This window comes from Moschus berezovskii, chromosome 10 (genome assembly GCF_049115385.1).
Source record: "Moschus berezovskii isolate FMDL1 chromosome 10, NW_MosBer_1.0, whole genome shotgun sequence".
NCBI lineage: Eukaryota > Metazoa > Chordata > Mammalia > Artiodactyla > Moschidae > Moschus > Moschus berezovskii.
The window spans coordinates 46,165,288-46,186,694 of record NC_142469.1 but is presented as its reverse complement, the minus strand read 5'-3'; the positions used below and the strand labels follow the sequence as shown (position 1 = coordinate 46,186,694).

Below are 21,407 nucleotides of genomic sequence, written 5' to 3'. Positions count from 1 at the left end.
TGATTCATGGGGTTGCAAAGAGTCGGTCACGACTGAGCAACTGAACTGAACTGAACTGAATAATATGACAGAAAAAAAGCAATGTGAACAGTTGTCAGACAATATTTAACTTTTCTGTGGTGAGTAAATGTTGGGATATAAGGAGAAAGAGAGCATAGGAATGAGAGTCAGTTAATGTTTGTGTTAATGTGGAGGGGGTGGTCATCAGGGAACGTTCCATAGAGATGATGCCTGAACTGACTTTCAAAGAATGACTATGATTAAGCCTGGTGAAGGGACATGAAGGTATTTCCTGTGGACAGAGTTACAGGAGCAAAAGAACGGAGGTATGAGAAAATACAATTCAGTCCCTAAAATTGATACATAAGTTAATTTTCCTTAACTCCTTAAAAAATTAATAACATTCCTTGAATTTAACTACCATCAAAAAGAATGTTTATATACTCTATACTAGAAAGACATATTCTTACCTTAATATTGATTATAATATCAGGTTTCAATTTTAAATTTCTAATTAATTCTATTTGCTGCAGAGTAGTCATGGCATCTTGTGAAAGTGATGGTATTTCAGTGATAATATAGCCTGTAGAGTAAAATATAATTTTAAAAGTTTATAATAGTATCAATATCTGAGAGAGTGGATTTATTATTACTTTATAAAAACATCATTTCTTTATTGATGAATACTAACACTGATCTTAAAATATCTGTTGACATTTAAAATTAATAGTTAAGGTTATTGCCACATGAAGTATAACTATGAATAATGTTTTTCTGGCAATAAAACTGTTGGGCTAGAGAAGACATCTTTAAAAATTCCAAATCAATTTATTTTAGGCACAAGAGGTGCCTAGAGAAGGAAATTCCATGCCAGTAATTCTTTAACTCATCATCTTAGGAAAACTCATATGATGAGTGGTAAAGGTAAATCGCAGGGGTTGCATGGTATATTATTTTTCTTTCTTGAATTAATATTTCATAATATAATAGAATATACATATACAGTGTTTATATAAGTTACAGAGAGTATAAAAAATACCCATGTAACCCTTATACAGTTTAAGAAACAACATTATTAATATGATTTTGGCTTAGTATGCTGATTGGCTTGCATCCCTCCCCCCAAACCTATATCTGCTCAATGAAATTCACCCTTGATACTATTATCATATTAGTTTCCTTAATATATTTATTAAATATGTCACTCTCTTGTTTGAGAAACCTTTTTCTTTTTTAAAATTTATTTATTTTTTAATTGAAGGATAATTGCTTTACAGAATTTTGTTGTTTTCTGTCAAACCTCAACATGAATCACCCATAGGTATACATATACTCCCTCCCTTTTGAACCTCCCTCCCATCTCCCTCCCCATCCCACTCCTCGAAGTTGATATACAGCCCCTGTTTGAGTTTCCTGAGCCATACGGCAGAGAAACTTTTCTCTTAATAGAACAGAATAAAGTCTTGACTCCGTCACTGGAAATTAAAGGCCTTTGACAAATTTTTCTGCTGTTTTATAGAATATTTTTTCCTTGGAGGAACTGACAAATTATGGTTATTAAGCTTTGATTTTTGGCACACATTTTATAAAAAGTTAGTGGAGTGAGGTTGTCAAGACTGACCAGTGCCTCCTCTGGGACATGACGGCTGGCATTAACCCCTTGGACTGACACACTGCAGTGCTGGGTGCTGTGGTGAAGGTGACTGCATGACTTAGCCCTAGACTGAATTCAACCCTTGCCCAGCTGACCCATCTTGATCAGATAAATCCAGAGACCAGTCAGTCCCCAGAGATCATGCCCTCCCCCTTTAAGCAACAAGGGATTACACAAAACCTCCCTCCCATCCCCTCTGCTGCCAGCACTGCTCACCTCTGTCGATCGCAAGTGGATAACAGAAAGATGCTTGGCACTCTGTTTGCAGTGCTCTCTAGCACCCTTCCCATTACCACAACCACTGCCACTGCTCAGAGAGCTTCTCAGGCACTCCAAGTGTGACTGTTTGCAGGCCTGCTAAACCTTGGGTATACATGTATATTCGAACGAATTTCCTTGGTCTCTTTCCTGGTGGAACCAGCAGGAAGGTGGAACCATCAGAAATAGCAGGTTGTTTCCATGGGGTCTGACTCTTAGAGTTTGGCCTCAGTGTTCTGAGCAATGGATTTGGGGGCTTTACCCATTGAGAGGTGGCCAGTGTCACCATATCCAGATCCCAGAAATATATTTATGGAAGAATTGTTGCAGTGATAGTTATGTTGCTTGTCTCACCACTGAAGATTTAGAGGAATAACTTAGTTCTCTAGATCCAATTCTGGGAAGATCTCAAGGGGATACTTCTTAAGACTGGCTGAGCCCACTGTTAACCTCTCTAATCCCAGAGATGTGTTGTAAAGATGGAAGCATAGGTGAGGATTCCACCATCCCATCCCGCCTTTCCTTGACACCATTACTAAGCCCTTGCACTCCACGCTGAAGATGGAAGAATGGTAGACCCCACGCCCCTCCTTGCTGGGAAGCTCTGCATATACCATCATAGGCAAGACAGGCACTCAGCAGGCTAATGCCCAGCCTGCATCACCCCCACCAAGGAACAACTCAGACTGTTCACACCGCTGCCCAGGGGAAGCCAACTGGCCTGTACCATCACTTTGCCACAACTTTCTGGCACAGTGTGAAGAAGAAGGTATTCCTACAAAACCATAGATGGCATGCCACTGCTCTTAGACGGAAGTGTTGAAAGATCCATGGACATTGGGTGGCTTAGCATCCAGCCAGCCCTGATAGTTATCCCACTTCATGCCAGCCTGACATGAATGGACACACTGGTGACCAATGACTTACAGTACCATCTAAAATATGACACACCGGGGCAGGGGCTGCCCAGACCAGGGTTGTCCATCAGTCACTTGGGAAAATGGTTTTTTTCTGGAATATAGAAAGAGAAAGCAGAGAGGGGCTTCTTAGGGTACCCAGGAATTGACTCTTCCTTTTTCTCTCGGGCGAGGATGCAGCTCATGGCATCTGATTTCCGCTCAAGGCCAACACAGCATGATAGGCTGTGAATAAAAGGTTTATAACTATAGATAATGGAAAGTTTTTTTTTTAAATAGTGATAGAAGCTCCAGGTATAAAAGGGCTCTGATACAGAAAAACATTGACTGGATCTGGCAATACTTTACTGTGCAGGGTTCCTGACAGCACATATCCATCTTTAGGGATTTTGGAATGATCAATTACCCAGCCTCACCCAACCCCTGACCCAAGTTAACATCTCTATTTTGAAAGCCCTTCACTTTCAATACCGCTTCTACCATCCACCAGGCTGCTGGATAAGACCAAACATCAGAAAGAATCCTTGCTTAGCAGAGAGTTTCAAACTGTGTTTAGCAAAGTGCTAGGTTCCAAAGAAATTTCTCTGGGGCTGCTGTAGGATGGGTGAGGGGAGGCTGGGTAGAAGGGACTCGACATCCTGCCTTCAACTGTAAACTTTAAATGAGCCCAGTTTTGCATGCCTAGACTGAGGCCATGCACTTGCATGCTGATAGTGTGGCCCTCAGGCGCAAGAATTATTATACGACTGACTTTTCCTCTGCCAGCTCCCAGGACCAGTACCAGTGTACCAGAAGTCTAGGGGAAAGAGGAATACATTGAATGATACCAGGGGGTGTAACTGGCAAAATTCAGAAGCTTAGGAAACTCAAAGACAAACCAGTTCTTCAGCAAAAAAATACAAGATGCTAGACAGAGGTACGGGCAATTTATAGATTAAAAGGGAATTGTGACACACGAAGCAATAGCAATATGTGAAACCTGGTTGGTTGGATCCTGCTTCAAACAAACAAACAAACTAAAGCCAACTAGAAAAAAAATATATGAGGTACAGGGTGAAATTTGACCCCAGACGGGTTAGTAGATGAATTATTATTAATTTTTAGGTATGATAATGGTAATATGATATGTTTTAAAGGAATCCTTATCTTTTTGAGACACAAACTAAAACATTTACAGATGATATGATATGGATTAAAGCTTCATAGTAAAGTTGGTTGGGGGAGGGTTATAGTCAGAAGTATGAATAAATAAGATGGGACAAGAGTTGTCATTGTTGAAGCTAGGTGATAGACACATGGGGGATTTTAAACCAGTCTCTCTACTTTCATTTGACATTTTCCATAATAAGTTAAAAAGTTTATGAACATTGCGAATGGCAAGCTGAGTAGATTTATTTTTCTAATGTTTCTTTTTTTCTTTCCCTTTTTGCCAGTACTTACAATTTATGCCACCTTTTTGTGAGCGAGTAAGTCACTCTAAATTTTCTTAAGAGGTAAGGTGAAGGAAAGAATAAACAAAAAGATATCTGCCTATATACCTTTACATATATTCTTCAGTTTCAATCATTATACTTGTTGAGGTAATTTAATGGCCTATGCTGGAATTCTGTGATTGTCTTTTTTACCGTTTTATTCGTTTTACTTTCCTCATTCTGAGTGCTTTTCCTAAGTTCACTCTCTTTGTTGGAGGAGGGAATGGCAACCCACTCCAGTATTCTTGCCTGGAGAACCCTACGGACAGAGAAGCCTGGCAGGCTACAGGCCACGGAGTCACAAAGAGTCAGACACGACTGAGTGACTAAACACATTCTCTTTATTGCTGATCAGCAGATAGTTAAATGGATGGATCGATAAAGTGTATTTATATGAAATAAAAGAGATGATATGTGAATATATTAATATACTTATGTATTAAATAGTTCATTCTGTATATATAGATCTTTCTACATATAGATATATACATCTCTGGCCATTGATCAGCATCGACTGCAACTAACCATATATGTATACACACACATATATGTAGTCTTCAGTGAGAAGTCTGATGTTGCTATTTCCACTACTGATTTTCATTGTATTACACTTTATTTGTGCCCCTGTATTCTTAATAGTCACAGTGCCCTCTCTTGATGTACTGAGACTATAAAGCAGATCTGTATATTTTTTTCTCTCATTCAGTAAATCTCTTTCACTGGATGATTTTCTCCCAAACATATCTTTATTCTTCTTCCTTCTTTGGCAAATGCCATAAAGTTTGCCCTTTTCCTTTTAGTCATTCTGAACTAAGAAAGTATTATACAAAGTATACACTAGCATTAACATTACTAGTCCAGATACTTTTATAACCATGCATAGTTATATCTACAGTCCACTGATTTTGCACAATGATTGTATAATAGGAAATTATACATCCAGTCTGTTTTGGGAAATTAGGTCCAAAGTCCCAGTTCAGCATCTGTTTGAGCGCAGAGAGATTTCTCCGGCCCAAAGTCAAAGAGGGTAGACTGGATAGAGGCTGAAGCCTGCAAGTATCTGGAGCCAGAGGAAAAGTTGGTGTCATTCTACTTCCCATTCCTGTCTTATGAGTGTGGATTAATGCAGAGAAACCTAACCATTGACAGGACTTAGTAATAAAACTCAGGACAAATAGGAAAGCAGTTAGCAGAGGCTGTCAGCACTGCATGAAGGACCACAGCAGATTATTGATGCTTTTGCTGGGTAACATGTGGCTAAAAGAAGGTTGAATCACATAAACTTAAATTTTGAAAACAAATGTAGATTCTGAAGAACAAAAACAAGTAAACAAGCAAATAAAACTATCAGAGTTACTCAATTGAATTCAGACTCCGGGATTCCTGTGCCAAGGGAAAAAAATAAAGGTGCAGCTCCAGGAATAATTTGTGCCTCAGATAAACCATGAGTCTTAAAGTTGCTCTGAGAGCCATTGATGTATAAAAATAAACATACCAAAGTGAGAGACTTCTGAGGAGTTCAGCTTTTCCAACATTAACTTTGTGACAAGTTCATCTGGAATGCTTTGGCCGCTGATCAGCATTGACTGCAACTAAGAACAATCATAGATAGTGTATATGACTGTATAATGTACATGTGATATACAGCTTTTAAAGAAATCATAACAGTTTTGAAACTTAGATTTACCATAGCTCCCGTTTTAGTGTCACTGGCAATGTGTTCTTCCAAAATTGGTAAAGCTAAAATATGAATTCAGAATATTAGCACAAATTGTTCTGAGAATTTTCAAGTAAGAAACATATTTGTGTGTTTTTAACTAGTAACACAGATTGATATTTGAGTCACTTTAGAGTTTACAAAGCACATTTACACTCATTATATCATTTAAGCCTATCTAAAGTACTAGGTAGCAGAATGTATTCCATAAACAACTTCTCTCTGACATTAACCCAGCTAAAAGATCCTGGGGAAGCTAACTTCCCAAATACCTTTGCACCTTGCATGCTCGTACTCCATGTAGTATACCAGGGAATATGGATGAAATGAGGTTGTATATGACAGTGATTTGGAAATTAGAAAGTATTATACAAAGTATACACTAGCATTAACATTACTAGTCCAGATACTTTTATAACCACGCATAGTTATATCTACAGCCCATTAATTTTGCACACTGATTGTATAAAAGGAAATTATACATCCAGAAATGTTAAAAATAGATAAAACTCTGAAATTAATGTAGGAAAAAGGGGTCCTGAGGGTGAAATTCTAATAACTTGGGTTCCTTTTTAAGAGGAGATATTTAATCCCATGATGAAAGATATTCTAGGGCAGAAATGACAGGGGCATACCCTAGGGGAGGATCCAGGAACCTATGATGTCCCTATCTGCTGTTAATCTATGATAAGTTTGGTGCTTTTTAAGATTTCCTACAAGTGGATTTTATCTTGATAAAGAAAAAGGGGACATTTTTAAAGTTTTGTGTGTGTTTGTGTTACGTGTTAACAAATTGTTCTCCCTCCAAGTTGTACCAGATCACCATTTCACTAACAGCATGTGAAATGCTCGTCTGATAACATTCTTGCCAACAATGATAGTAGAAACTGTAAAGATTCACTGCCAATCTATTCAGCAAATATGGATCAGATTATTTACATTAACATTTCTTTGAATAATAACAAAGTTAAACTCTTTTTCTTATATTTGTCCATTTTTATTTCTACTTTTATGAATTATAGATTCATTCTTTTGCTTATTTTTCTGTTAAGGCATAAATGGTTTTATTGATTAAAAGAATATGTATGTACAAAGATACAAATCCCTGTCTTACATATTGCAAAGAATGAAAAGTGAATTACAAATGGTAAAAAATAAAATATACCATTGAAGATAATTTAGTCCTGGGAAATCTTCCCATGAGAGTGGGAAGAGCTGTGAGAGTTCCATCTCTTCTCCTCTTTCATAGGGAGATACCTACAACACACGTATCCCCATTCATTCTAAATTATGCAATTAGAGAACTGGAGGCAGTAGAATGGAATCAAAGATGTTTCATAAACATCTTAAATTCTATGACCAAAATTAAGACTAACAAAAGGGCAAAACATGTTTGATGCTATTTTAAAGATAATATTAAACAGGGTTGGTAGTGATGTCTGATAAAGCAAATACAGCAAATAATCACAGATTCTAGATAGTAAGTAGATGGGCGTATGGGTGTTCATTGTATAATGCTTTACATTTTAATGCATATTTGAAAGTTTTCATAATAAAATATTGGGGGAGAAAGGTAAAATTTACCTTCTACACGAATACATTTCCATGCCTGTGTTATCTGTTGGGCTAATGTTGTCTTCCCAACCCCCTTAAAAAGAAAGACATTATGTAAAACCTAAGAGAATAGCTATTTGCCAACAAAACACAATTTTTAAAGATTATATTAATAGGTACTACAATTACATAAATATTATCAAGTAAAAATTTTTCCATGCAATAAATAAAGAATAGACCCTAGGTATGAAATATTTATAGCTTCATTTTTCTCTGTTAACTGTCCCACTTGTCACATTTTGTGAAGTGATTTAATTTTATTTTTATTTAAGAAAATAATCCTGAAACCAGGAAGGTGTACTGTAATGGTATTCTAACTATTACACTCTTCAATTGTTACATTTTATAATTCTGAATACCAATTATTGTGATAATATTGAGATTCATAATTTTATTTCCTTTCTAAAGTTTATGATTGTGAATGGCTAAATGTAAAGACTTCCATATAATAACTTTCAAGAGCAAAAACTTGCTTCTTAATAGACATCTTTGAAAAGTATCATAGTTTAAAGATAAAAGCTCACTTTAATGAAGTAACCTTTACATCTGATTGCTTCCACTGTTGACTTTTAAAACTCCATTATGTTTTTCAGTTCAGTCGCTCAGTCATGTCCAACTCTCCGCGACCCCATGAATCACAGCACGCCAGGCCTCCCTGTCTACCACCAACTCCTGGAGTACACTCAAACTCATGTCCACAGAGTCGGTGATGCCATCCAGCCATCTCATTCTCCGCCGTCCCTTCTCCTCTCGCCCCCAACCTTTCCCAGCATCAGAGTCTTTTCCAGTGAGTCAACTCGTCGCATGAGGTGGCCAAAGTATTGCAGTTTCAGCTTTAGCATCAGTCCTTCCAATGAACACCCAGGATTGATCTCCTTTAGAATGGACTGGTTGGATCTCCTTGCAGTATAAGGGACTCTCAAGAGTCTTCTCCAGCACCACAGTTCAAAAGCATCGATTCTTCGGCGATCAGCTTTCTTCACAGTCCAACTCTCACATCCATACATGACCACGGGAAAAACCATTGCCTTGACTAGACGGACCTTGGTTGGCAAAGTAATGTCTCTGCTTTTTAATATACTATCAACCATAATAAAAGTTATTGGAAATATTTCTTGACTCCGTCCCAGGATCTGTAGTAAAGCAAGTCAAGAACTGGGTTCAGTCCTAAGATTCTGCTATTCCAGAGAGGCTTTTATATTAACCACCTCAGGCCCTTTAATGGTAGCTACCAACTAGCTCAGTGGCTGAAAACAGTTCTCATCTTTCTCTCTAGTAAGTAGAGGTCCTTACTAGAACTGCCTAGGAAGGAAAGCTATCTTACAACAGCCATTCTTGGTTTCTTCCTTTTTGTGGAAAACTGATACATAGGTCCACCAACAAACTCCGGGTGAAGATGAAGCACATTCCCTCTCAGGAGCTTTAGACACTGATGGGAGAATCTTCCATTTGTCTCTTTAGTGTCCTGCCTTCACATATCCAGAGAGCCTCACAACAAATTTCACAGAAGTTTTATGTGAAAATTGAGTGTGAAATAACTTTGGATCACATACAATTAATAATTGTCATGGAGAAGTGCATTGATGAGTTAATTTTTTCATAATATAAGAGCAAAGATAAATACAACCTAGGTTCCTTTTCAGTTATAGTGTACAAGACGAGAGAAAGTTATAACTTACAACCAATCCTATATCAGAGTTCAAGTCATACAATGCAAGTCTAAAAAACACTCAAAAAATTAGCACATTATGTGATTTTCATTCTTATATGATAATATTAGATTATGACTTAAAAATTTTTTAATTATATTAAATAATAAGTTAAAAGAGATAACTTACTGGTTTCCCAAATACAACAAAGCAAACAGGTTTGGACAACATAAAGTTTATGTCAGCTTCATCTTCATTAAATATATCCACAAAAGGATGCTTTTCTGTCTTCTCTTGAGAAGTCATAATACAAAACACTATAGTAGGAAAGAGTAAGATTGTTAAAGTGCCTAATTTAGGAGAAATAGGCAGGCAGGTTGGGGAGAACTAAAATAGTCTGTGAATTTACGAAACTCAGAAGCCATTCAACTCCATTGAGAGATGGGTTTTGCCACTAATGGCAAATAAGTTAAACTGATCTATTAGAACAATACTTGGTTCACAGTTTGAGACAGAAAGCAAAAGCCAATATATGCTACATAAAAGACAGCTAAAATAAAGTCTCTTTGAAAGACTAAGGAAAAAAGACACACATGTACATATATACATGTATGTTTTGATGTGTGTATTCTATTAAAGGTCAAATTAGTGTACACACAATCACCCAAAAAAAGCTCAATAGCACTTAAAAAAATCAAATTAAATGCTATACGTATGCACACATAAAAATTTGTCTATGGGTATGTATGTAGGGCCTACTAGTGGCTCTAAAAGAAATCCTAATGGAAATGAGAAAATATTTAAAACTGAAAAACAATGGAACTAATATATAACAAAATATATAAGCTTACAATTTAAGAAGTTAGAAAAAGAAAAATAGGAAAAATAGAAAAAATATTTTAAAAATTAATAAATTAGAAAATAAACATTATACAAAGAAGGTCAACAAAGCTAAATAGTGGTATTTTGAAAAGATTTACAAATAGAAAACTCTATCAAGATTGATCAAGAACAGAAGATAGAAAACATAGACAATATTAGACATCAGTTTTTTAGAGGTGTGTTTTCTCACATCTCAAAACTAAGATTTTCCTATGTTTTTGTTTTTTATTTCTCTCATCATAGTCAGAGAATGTTCTCCATCTTATAATAATTCTTTGAAATTTGTCGAGTCTTATCTTATGGCCTGAAAGTTAGTGAAAGTGAAAGTTAAGTTGCTCAGTCGTGTCCGACTCTTTGCGACCCTCTGGACTATAGCCCACCAGGCTTTTCTATCCATGGGATTCTCCAGGCAAGAATACTGGAGTGGGTTGCCATTTCCTTCTCCAGGGGATCTTCCCGACCCAGGGATTGAACCCAGGTCTCCCGCATTACAGGCAGACGCTTTAACCTCTGAGCCACCAGGGAAGCCCAGCACATGATAATTTTCAAAAAAATCCCCTAAATCTTTGAGAAGAAACAATTTATATTTGTTTGATGTAGTATTCTTTAAATGTTGACATCAAATTTGTGAATTTCATTGGTTAAGTCTTCCATAGTGCTTACTGATTTATTGTCTACTTGATCAAACAAGATTAGACATAGAAGGAAGCAAAACAGAGAAAATAGTGCTTCAGATAAATAAGATGCTATCATAAAGTTATCCCAAATAAATTTGAAAACTTAAGCAAAACTGACAAATTGCTAGAAAAATCAGCTTCTTAAGAAAAAGAGAAAAACTTGAGTGGCTCTATAACCATTAAAGAAATGGAATCAGTAACTATGAGTCTTCCCACAAGGAAACCAGATGGTTTTATTGAAGTGCTCCAAGTCTTATAATTATATAGACAGTCTTTCAGAAAAATGATAAAGTGGAGACTCCTTACATCAGTTTATGGGTCTCATATAACCTCCATACCTACACCAGAGTATAGTGCAAAAAAGCAAATTATATGCCAATTTCATTCATGAACAAGATTCTTAAAAATCCTAATCAAAGTATTAAAATCAAAGTTGAATTTAGCAATATATGAAGAAGATAAGAAGATAGTTCATTACACTAAGTTGGGTTTCCCCAGGAATTCAAGGACAGTTTAATGTGGGAAAATTAATTTTCATATTAAAATAAATTTAAGGAGAAAAACTATATGATCATCTTAATAGAAGTATAAAATAATTCAGCACCCTTTAATGATCGCTAAAAGATAAACTTCTTACTTACTAAGAATAGAAGTTCTTTTATTGGTAAAGTGTATGACAAAAAGACAACCATTATATCTAATGATTAAATACTTAAAATATTCTTTTTTAAGACAAAACTATAATCTCCAGATGATATGATTGTTTACATAGAAAACTCAAATATACCACAGATAAATTTTAAGAATTAATAAGATAGTCCAGTTTGCTGGATTCAAAATCATTATACACAATTCAGCTGTATTTCTATAAATCAAAAATAGCTAGAAAATATAACCAAAGATAAATATGACTTAGCAGCAAAAACATAAACTAATAATTTAATTAGGATTAAACAGAACAAAAGATATATAAGCCCTTTATGGAAAAGTTATAAAACCTTATGAAAATATTTTAATGAGTAGATTTTCCATGAAAGATGGACCAAAACTGTCCTAGTGGTCTGGGAAATTGCTCATGGAACCATGAAAAATGGATTAGAAGGGAATATATGTGTGTGTGTGCACTCAGTTCACTTCAGTTGTGTTCGACTCTTTGTGACCCCATGGACAGTAGCCCACCAGGTTCCTCTGTTCATGGAATTATCCAGGCAAAAACACTGGAGTGGGTTGTCATTTCCCTCTCCAGGGGATCTTCCCAACCCAGGGATTGAACACACACCTCCTGCGTCTCGTGCACTGCAGGTAGATTCTTTACCATTGAGCCACTGGGGAAGCCAGAGGGGACTATATACTTCCAGGTAAATGTGCTATGGTTACATTTTCTGTGGAAGTTAAGAATATTTGAATAGGCTTAAAATACCAATATTATTTTAAGATGACAATATGAAACAAGATGCAGTAAGAAATATTACTAATATATTAAAAAATTGAGATGAAAACTTCATGAACTAAAGGCCTGAAATTTCAAGATTAGAAAAAAAAATACCATGAAAATTAGTATAAAATGTAGTTGTAAATGGGAAAATGCATCTAAACCTTTTCAAGAGGTCATGTATTTATTAAGGAGTCTCCTTAATATACATTAAAATCAGGGCCCTAAAGCCTGGGATGGAGATATGTAGGTGGATGTCTAAGTACCTTGAGTCTTGAACCCCAAATGCTCTGCATTAACAGAAGTAGTTTTCTCATATCTGGAAAAGAGCAGCTTCTCCTTGCCTCACCTGAGGCAGATGCCTCAGAAACAACGCTTGCCCTTTATAAGGTCTACCTTTATTTTCTCTCATAACTTCTAGAGCAGTAACTGAGATTAAGTGTCAGCCCAGCCCAACTAGAGGCACTGGACAGGAAGAAAGTTATGCAACTAAAGAGCTCCAGGGCCTTACTGTGATGTACCAACAGGAACCAGGAGAAAATGCCTAGGAAAGATATTGAGGGTGTCAGGTGGGGGGACTGTAGACTGGACAGGAGTTGACTGATATGTGGGCTCTCTCACACTATTCATGGTTCAACATCCTAGCTGGGACACCTAGAGCAAGTCCTGATTTTCACTGGTGGTAAGGTTACTTGATGCTTGGAAAAAACCAACAGACTATAGTAAATGAGGTGAAAATTCCAGACTGCCTTAGCAGGGCATAGAGAAAGGTGTTAAATACTCATGGAAGTGATATGTTAAATAGATTTTTTATGTTAGGCCAGAGAACCATGAGCTAACTCTATTCTTTGGGATGGCCAGAGTATACTCTTCTCATTATGATGTTAAAGAATGAGCTAGTAAGGGGGCACTGTCATCATTAAGAAGCTGAGAGGTGGCTGTCCTTTTTGGAGGCCAGGATTTAAGGCAAGGGAGAGGCTGCTATGATACTGGTTTCTCATGTGTCAAAGGGGCTGACAGGGTCTGGAAGAGCAGAGGCCAGGTGGTAGCAATTGACTGTCAGAAACAAAGTAGGTATAATTACTATATCGGGCAGCAAGCCCAAAATGGGAACAAAGAGGACTCACAGAGGTCTGTGGCAGTGTTGATAAACATGGACTTTCTAGGGGTGAGACAGATAAACAAACAGTCAATGAAAATGTTGACTACCTTACATTTCTAAAATGACACAGGGCAAATGAACCAAAGGCTGATGTCAGTAGCCATGGTGGAAATCATGGTTCCTTGTTCATGATTCCAGAGCCAATTTACCGAAGGGAAGACAAGGAGCCCTTGAGGATGGAGCCTACAAACTCCATAACAAGTACTGATAATAGGGATTCCCCAACGCTTCTCTAAGAGAACCTACAACCATTAACCAGAGAAACAGACACTCTGGATATAGGAATATTCTCCTCTTTCACAAGCTATAGGACACAGGGTCTGAGCTGACATCACACCAGCAGATCCAAAGTGCCATCATAGCCTCCTGTTAGAATGAGGGCAAATGGAGAACCAGTGATAAACAGGGCCTTGGCTCAAGTCTATCTTACAGTGCACCCAAAGTGTTTGCAGGATCACTCAGTGGTTATTTCATGGTTCTTGAGTGTATAACAGGGACTTCAGCTGGCAAAACCTTCACTGGGGCTCCCTAACTGTAGAGTAAGGACCCCTGTGTAGAAAAGGGCAAGTGGAAACTCCTGAAACTGCATACCCACTCCTTAGCTTCTGGCCAATATAAACAATAGTAAATCATTCTGAATGAAATGGAATAGTGTTACCCCCAAACTGTTTAAAAAATGCATCATGTTGTTGTATTGGAGAAGGCAATGACAACCCACTCCAGTACTCTTGCCTGGAAAATCCCATGGACGGAGGAGCCTGGTAGGCTGCAGTCCATGGGGTCACGAAGAGTCGGACACAACTGAGTGACTTAGCAGCAGCAGCAGCATGTTGTTGTATAGTTGTTCAGTCATGTCTGACTCTTTTGTGGCCCCATGGACTGTAGCCCTCCAGGTTCCTCTGTTCATGGGATTTCCCAGGCAAGAATACTGGAGTGGGTTGCCATTTTCTTCTTCAGGGGATCTTCCCAACCAGGGATCGAAGTTGCATCTCCTGCACTGGCAAGCGAATTCTTTACCATTGAGCCAGAGAAGCCTTTAAAAGATACACAGTCCTGTTTACTTCTGTAGTCTTGAGTTTCTGCAAAAACCAGATAGATCATGACAGGTAATATTGGACCACTGTAAACTTAAGCAAGGGGCAGCCCTAATTTCAACTGCTGTGCAGAGCCCCTTTTTGTCGAGGGACACAGTTTCTTGTACTTCATATGTAGCTACTCAACTGGAAAATGTATTTTTTTCAATACACACCAAGAAGGAGGGTCAGAAGCAGTTTGTATTTACTTAGAACAGTCAGCAGTGGACATTTAGTCTCACCCCAGGACTCTCCTGCTCTTTGTAACAAATATAGTACAAAGGGTCTTGTTGATCCACAGTATTGACAATACCAGATCTGGTGAGCAGGAAATAGCCAGTATTCTAGATGCCCTCATAAGATCGGTGAGCAGCAAAAAGTGGGAAATAAACCTTTAAAGACTCAAGAACCTGTTATAATATATTGGTGAAGTTTTCAAAGGCCAGTGGCCAGTCCTCTGGGACATTCTGAGACATTCTCTCCAATATAAAGTACAAATTACTATACCTTACACCTTCTACTTCTAAAAGGGAGGTGCAATATTTTGTAAGTGTCTTTAGTTTTTGGAGGCAGCATGTAAAACATTTGGGAATACTGTTCTGATTCATTTAAGGGGTGACTTGGAAAGCTGTCACCTTGGGCTTCCCAGGTGTTGCTAGTGGTAAAGAACCCGCCTGCCAATGCAGGAGATATAAGAGGCTTGGGTTTGATCCCTGGGTTGGGAAGATCCCCTGGAGGAGGGCATGGCAACCACCTACAATATTCTCACCTGAAGAATCCCATGGACAGAGAAGCCTGGTGGGCTGCAGTCCATAGGGTCACAAAGAGTTGGACATGACTGAAGCGTGGAATCCCTCCTTGGAAAGCTATCAGTTTTCAGTGGGGCCAAAAGCAAACTGCCAACATTCATTTGGTCATAGAGAAAGCAAGGGAATTCCAGAAAAACACCTACTTCTGCTTCATTGACTGTGTTAAGGCCTTTGGCTGTGCAGATCACAACAAACCATTGAAAATTCTTAAAGAGATGGGAATATCAGACCACCTTGCCTCACTCCTGAGAAACCTGAATGTGGGTCAAGAAGCAACAGTTAAAACAGGACATGGAACACGGACTGGTTCAAAATTGGGAAAGGAGTACGTCAAGGCTGTATATTGTTACCCTGCTTATTTAACTTATATGCAGAGCACATTATGGAAATGACGGGCTGAATGACTCACAAGCTGGAATCAAGATTATCAACAACCTCAGATATGCAGATGACACCATTCTAATGCAGAAATGAAGAGGAACTAAAGAGCCTCTTGATGAAGGTGAAAAAGAGAGTGAAAAAGCTGACTTAAAACCCAACATTCAAAAAATTAAGAACATGGCATCCAGTCCCATAACTTCATGGCAAATAGATGGGGAAACAATGGAAACAGTGACAGACTTTATTTTGGGGGGCTCCAAAATCACTGCAGATGGTGACTGCAGCCATGAAATTAAAAGACACTTTCTCCTTGGAAGAAAATCTATGACAAACCTAGACAGCATATTAAAAGCAGAGACATTACTTTGCCAACAAAAGTCTATCTAGTTAGAGCTAGACAGGGGTTTTTCCAGTAGTCATGTATGGATGTGAGAGTTGGACCATAAAGAAAGCTGAGCACTGAAGAATTGATGCTTTAGAACTGTGGTGGTTGGAGAAGACTCTTGAGTCCTTTGGACTGCAAGGAGATTATACCTGTCAATCCCAAAGGAAATCAGTCCTGAATATTCATCGGAAGGACTGATGCTGAAACAGAAGCTCCAATACTTTGCCTACTTTGCCCACCTGATGCAAAGAACTGACTCATTGGAAAAGACCCTGATGCTGGGAAAGATTGAAAGCAGGAGAAGGGGATGACAGAGGATGAGATGGTTGGATGTCATCACTGCCTCGATGGACATGAGTTTGAGCAAGCTCTGGGAGTTGGTGATGGACAGCGAAGCCTGGCGTGTTGCAGTCCATGGGGTTGCAAATAGTCGGACACGACTGAGCAACTGAAGGGAACACATTTAGCAGTTGGAAAATCCTTTAGCAGGGAGTTCTGCGATTAACAGGGGGCCCATCTCCTGGGAAACCTAGCCCTTCTACCTAGGCTAGGTTAGCTGCCATTCCAGTACATCTAACACCTCACAGTAGGTGCTCAGTAAATATCTGCGGAATGAAGACATTATCCCCTGAAAAGGGAAGTGGGTTTTAAAAGCGGGATTTATGGAGATCCCAAAGTTTAGTTTTGCAAGAAAAGCACTGGTTTAGCGTCCCAGTGCAAGATGGGATTCCATTCTTGCGACACCAACATGCATCTGAGCGGTGAATTCCGACCCCTACTTACCTGGCCTCAGCAGACCCCGGCAGACCCCACGGGTTGGCCGCAGCCGCCTCCCGGGACGGTCTGTTGAGCGGTTGCCAAGGGATCTGTTGAGCGGTTGCCGAGGGAACCCAAGGCCAAGAAGAGCGCAAAGCCTCTTGGGGGGCGGGACCTATGGATGGGGGTTTATGATTTACTGACCTATTTTCTCTTTTTTATTAAATATTCACTTTTGTACCCAACTTTGTATTCATAATTATAATACACTCCTTTTCACAAATGTGGAAGGTGATGATCAAGGAGGGTACATGCATTGTCTATGTTCACGTACATCAAAAGAAAGAAATCTTTTAACGCAGAACTCCAAAGCCATTGCTACACCGCACTACGTTACACTCCGCAATTCACTTTTAAGAATTTAGAAATGGTTAAACTTATGCACAAACAAATATGTGGCAAAGTTGGAAATTTCCAAGTTTAGGTGATTAAAAGAAATTACCTGACCACACACCCTCTGGATAATATGAATTCTGTTGATTCTCCTAAGGGTGAAAATACACAACAAAGAGACGGGAGGGAAAAACAGACACTCAGTTAAAGAACACAGTAGCTTTCCAGGAATATAAGGGCAGAAGGGGAAGTAGGCAGGAAAAACAGACCAACTTGGGAATGAATCTGTCCTCAACTCGGAGAACCGCTTCAAAAGAAGCAATCCAGTTCCCAATCATCCACTTTTCCAAAGAGAAGGACCACAGAAGCGAGAAATTCAACTAAACCAGCAACGCTCCTCCCCCATCCACGTTTCCTCCTGCCAGCATCAAACATGGCGCTCCTTGCTTCCTCCCCCGGCAGCACGCAGGTTCCGGAAAGCGACACCGCCTCTCCCGGGTAAACCCTCCAGCCCCGCCCCCGCGCGTCTGGGGCGGGGCTTGCCTGGAGGTGGGGCGCAGGGATCCGGAAACACCTGAACCGTATTAGCTATTCGCTTATACGTTTAGCGTCCAGGCAGTGTTTTTCCCGGCTGAACCTGGCGTCCAGCTTCTAAGGCGGCTTGTCTTCGAATCTCTTGGGGGCAGCCCAGAGGCTGCCGCAGTTTGGGCCGCGGCCTGGTGCCCTGCCGTGGGGCCCCCGTGTTAGCTCGAGCCATGCCCGCGGCTGCTGCCCCCATCATCAGCTCGGTTCAGAAGCTGGTCCTGTACGAGACTAGAGCTGTGAGTACCCCGCGCCGTGGGGCGCCGGCGGGAGGCTGGCGGCCGAGTAGGTGTGGGGCGGAGACAGCATCCTCCCGCTGTGCTCCCCGCATTTTCTCAGTTCCCTCGTCCCCGCAGAGGGGAATGTGTCCGGGGTGGGGGCGGTCTTCGCCTTGTAATCGCACCCAGGGCACTGCTGCTTTCTCATGCAAACATTTCCACTCGAAAAGCCATGGTCGGAGCACACGGGCAACAGGTGTTTGTGGTACCTCAGAAACTGTTAATGGGGCTTTATACGAGTTACTGAATTCTTTTCAACTTTCAGAAAGGCTTAAGAGCTCTGCAGTTCACTGGTTGCAGTCCAGGCAGGGGTATGGAGAGTGATTTTGATCATGGCATAGCATTGCTGAGATTGATGGTAATTACGTGCGCTGTACTTGCTGACGTATTTCTCTTGATTTGAAAGGAAGGAAGAACGTATTTTCTTTAAAGACAGTCGATTTGTTTGGGTAACATTGTTTTGCTTTTCACTTGACTTTTCCAACACATTTTTTTTTTCGTCAAATCGCCATGAAAATAGTTACTTGTAGAATAAGTAGACTCGTTTTTATGTTACTAGTTCCCTAAAATTGAGGCACCATCCGTCGAACGGGGGCTGTCTCTATTAGATAGGAGATTATAAGAAGGTATTTATCCTGACACTTTCTTGGTTATAACAGGGTCGTAATAGCTTGTCTGCCTGAGGTCATATTTAATGAAGAAACAATGTTGACCCTAAGTTAATTTTGGTGACAGCTTCATCTGATTAGATCCAGACCAGGCGATGAACTTACCTAACATACTGTGTATGCGGATACCTTCAGTTGTCCCCTGAAGAGAGCCATGAAGAAGTATCATTTTGAAACAAAAGCTTTTGCTTTCTGTGCAAATGCTGATCAATGTCCCTAGTTAGAAACATACATACTATGTTTAAAACACATCAATTTCAGCCCACTAAGCCGAGCATGCCTGAGGACTGACTCATATGTGAATGTTCTTTCTAAAACAAAATTCATATTATAGGGCTTTTCTGCTCAGAAACTTCAGTGGCTCCCATTCTGAGGAGAGGAAACTCTGCATCCCTTAAGTTGCCATTTAGTTACTGGCAACTAAATAGATCCAAGGAATTTTAAAAAATGGTAGCAGGTTGTATTAATGAGAATAATAGCTAATACTCTTGGAAGAGTTATATAGTCCAGGCCCTGGTCAAAACACTCTAAATAGTTCATTATTTAATCCCCATAAAACTTCTGAGGCAAATATTGTTGCTATTACTATTTTTATTTGGTGAAGGAAAAAATGAGGCAAAGAAAGGTTAGGACATTGAATGGTGTGGGCTGGTAACTGGTGCCAGGTGCAGATAGTGTGTAACTGGATGGCAACAAATTGCGTATGTAAATTGAGAGTTAAATGACCAGAAATTTTTTTTTACAGCAATTTGACAGAGTAATTGTATTTCAGATGAATCAGATAAGCATAGGGCTTATGGATAATGTCTTTGGTTTTTTTTGTTTTCAGCTTTATTATGGAAATTTCAAGAAAATACAAAGTAGACAGAATAATAAACTCCCATCTAGCCATCACCCAGTTCCAAAATTACCAACATTCTGTCATCCTCTATTACCTATAACTTATTCCACTTCCCACCCACCACATATTATTTTATATGGTTCTTTTTCTTTAAAATTTACATAAATTGAATGCATAAATCTAAGCTATAGAATTTGGACAGACGCATACATGTATAACCACACCCCTGTGTTACCACAGAAAATTCCCTTGTGTCCATATCCAGTCACCTGCCCTTTTCCCTTCCTGGCAATTAATATTCTGTTTTTTAAGTGTTAGATTAGATATGCCCGTTAAAGAATTTTATATGAATAGAATTGTACAGTACATACTGTCTTGAGTCTAGTGTCTTTTGCTTGGCATCATGTCTTTAATGTTCATCTATGTTGTGTGTACTAGTAGTTACTTTCTTCTTATTATTGAGTATTCATCCATTGTATACATATTCCACAGCTTTGTTTATCCCTTAACAATACTGACCTAGAATGTTACCACATTTAGACTGTTGTCTATTACTTACATGTCTCAGAAGTGTAGGCCAGGGAAGCAATATGCACCAGGGGAATGGCTGTCCTCTGTTTCAGGTCACATGCAGACAGGAGATAGAAAGCAGGGTAGCAGACACACTAGTATGTTTAAGGTGGTTGGAGTGGAGGTCACTAACTTATTGCGGGCTTACCTCTAAGTGGCTATTTTAAAAGGTGCTCTGGGAAAAGCGAACCCGGAATTTATGGTGGGACTCCTCAGCTCATGCGTTTATCTAAATGTCCACACTGTTGGTGTGAACAGGGAGGATACTGAGAATCGCCTCAGAACAACTCAGAATAGTGTTTTTCTCATCACACCCAGGTACAGTGGGTCTCGCTACTTCTTTTTTAAAATTCACTTTAATTTTTATGTTTTATTGCAGTAAAGTTGATTTAACATGTTGTGTTTATTATAGGTGTACAGAATCCTTTTTAGTTCAACATATAGATTCTTTCCTCAAATAGGTAGCAACAGGGTGTTGAGTAGAACTCCCTTGCTATACAACAGGTCCTTGTTGATTACCTGTTTTATATGTATTATTGTGGATTTGTTAATCCCAACCTCCCAGTTGATACCTTCCCTCACCTTTCCATACTGGTAACTGTAACTTTGTGTTCTAATTTGGAGACTCTGTTTCTCTTTTGTCAGTTGGTTCATGGGTGTCAATGTTCAGATTCCACCAATATGTGATATTTATCTTTATTCCTGACTTACATCACTCAGTATTATGACAGCTACTTTCATGCATGTTGCTGCGATAGGAATTGGATCATTCGTTCTTTTTCATGACCGAGTAATATGCCATTGTGGACATGTACCACTCTTTCTTAATGCATTTGTCTGTCCTTGGATGAATGCTTGCTTCAAGATCTTGGCTATTGGAAGTAGTACTGTAGGGTACATTTGGGTACAAGTTTTTGTTTGTTTGTTTTAAGAATTCTGGTTGTCTATGAATATCCTGTTAGGAGTGGGACTGATGAAATATATGGTAGCTCTGTTTTACAGTTTCATAGTTCTGTATTGTACCATTATCATTCAGTACTCCTGGAGAATCCCATGGACAGGGCAGGCTACAGTCCGTAGGGTCAGAGTCAGGCACAACTGAGTGACTAACACTTACTTAGCAGTGTAAGAGGAGCCCCTTTTCTCCACCCCTGCTCTAGCGTTTATTGTTTGTAGACATTTTGATGATGGCCATTCTGAACACCAGAAGGTGATCCCTCATTGTAATTTTGATTTG

At 39.1% G+C, this 21,407-nt stretch overlaps 2 protein-coding genes across 4 annotated transcripts in view; one reads left to right on the top strand and one right to left on the bottom strand.

The window, feature by feature from the left end:
• AK9 (adenylate kinase 9) overlaps positions 1–17,009 on the bottom strand; it is a 124,232-nt gene extending 107,223 nt beyond the window's left edge. Inside the window, exons 1-6 of the mRNA XM_088840638.1 lie at positions 16,866–17,009; positions 9,471–9,598; positions 7,603–7,666; positions 5,989–6,041; positions 5,797–5,893; positions 471–583 (exon numbers count right to left, since the gene is read on the bottom strand). Coding sequence (XP_088696764.1) covers positions 471–583; positions 5,797–5,893; positions 5,989–6,041; positions 7,603–7,666; positions 9,471–9,587 — 444 coding nt within the window. The 5' untranslated portion in view covers positions 9,588–9,598; positions 16,866–17,009. The remainder of the gene's footprint in view (positions 1–470; positions 584–5,796; positions 5,894–5,988; positions 6,042–7,602; positions 7,667–9,470; positions 9,599–16,865) is intronic.
• A 759-nt stretch (positions 17,010–17,768) lies between these two features.
• Positions 17,769–21,407, top strand: part of FIG4 (FIG4 phosphoinositide 5-phosphatase) — a 181,106-nt gene continuing 177,467 nt past the window's right edge. For all 3 annotated transcript variants that reach the window (XM_055432978.2, XM_088840637.1, XM_055432979.2), the window contains exon 1: positions 17,769–18,052. In XM_055432978.2, the coding sequence (XP_055288953.1) occupies positions 17,987–18,052 (66 nt within the window). In that variant the 5' untranslated portion in view covers positions 17,769–17,986. The remainder of the gene's footprint in view (positions 18,053–21,407) is intronic.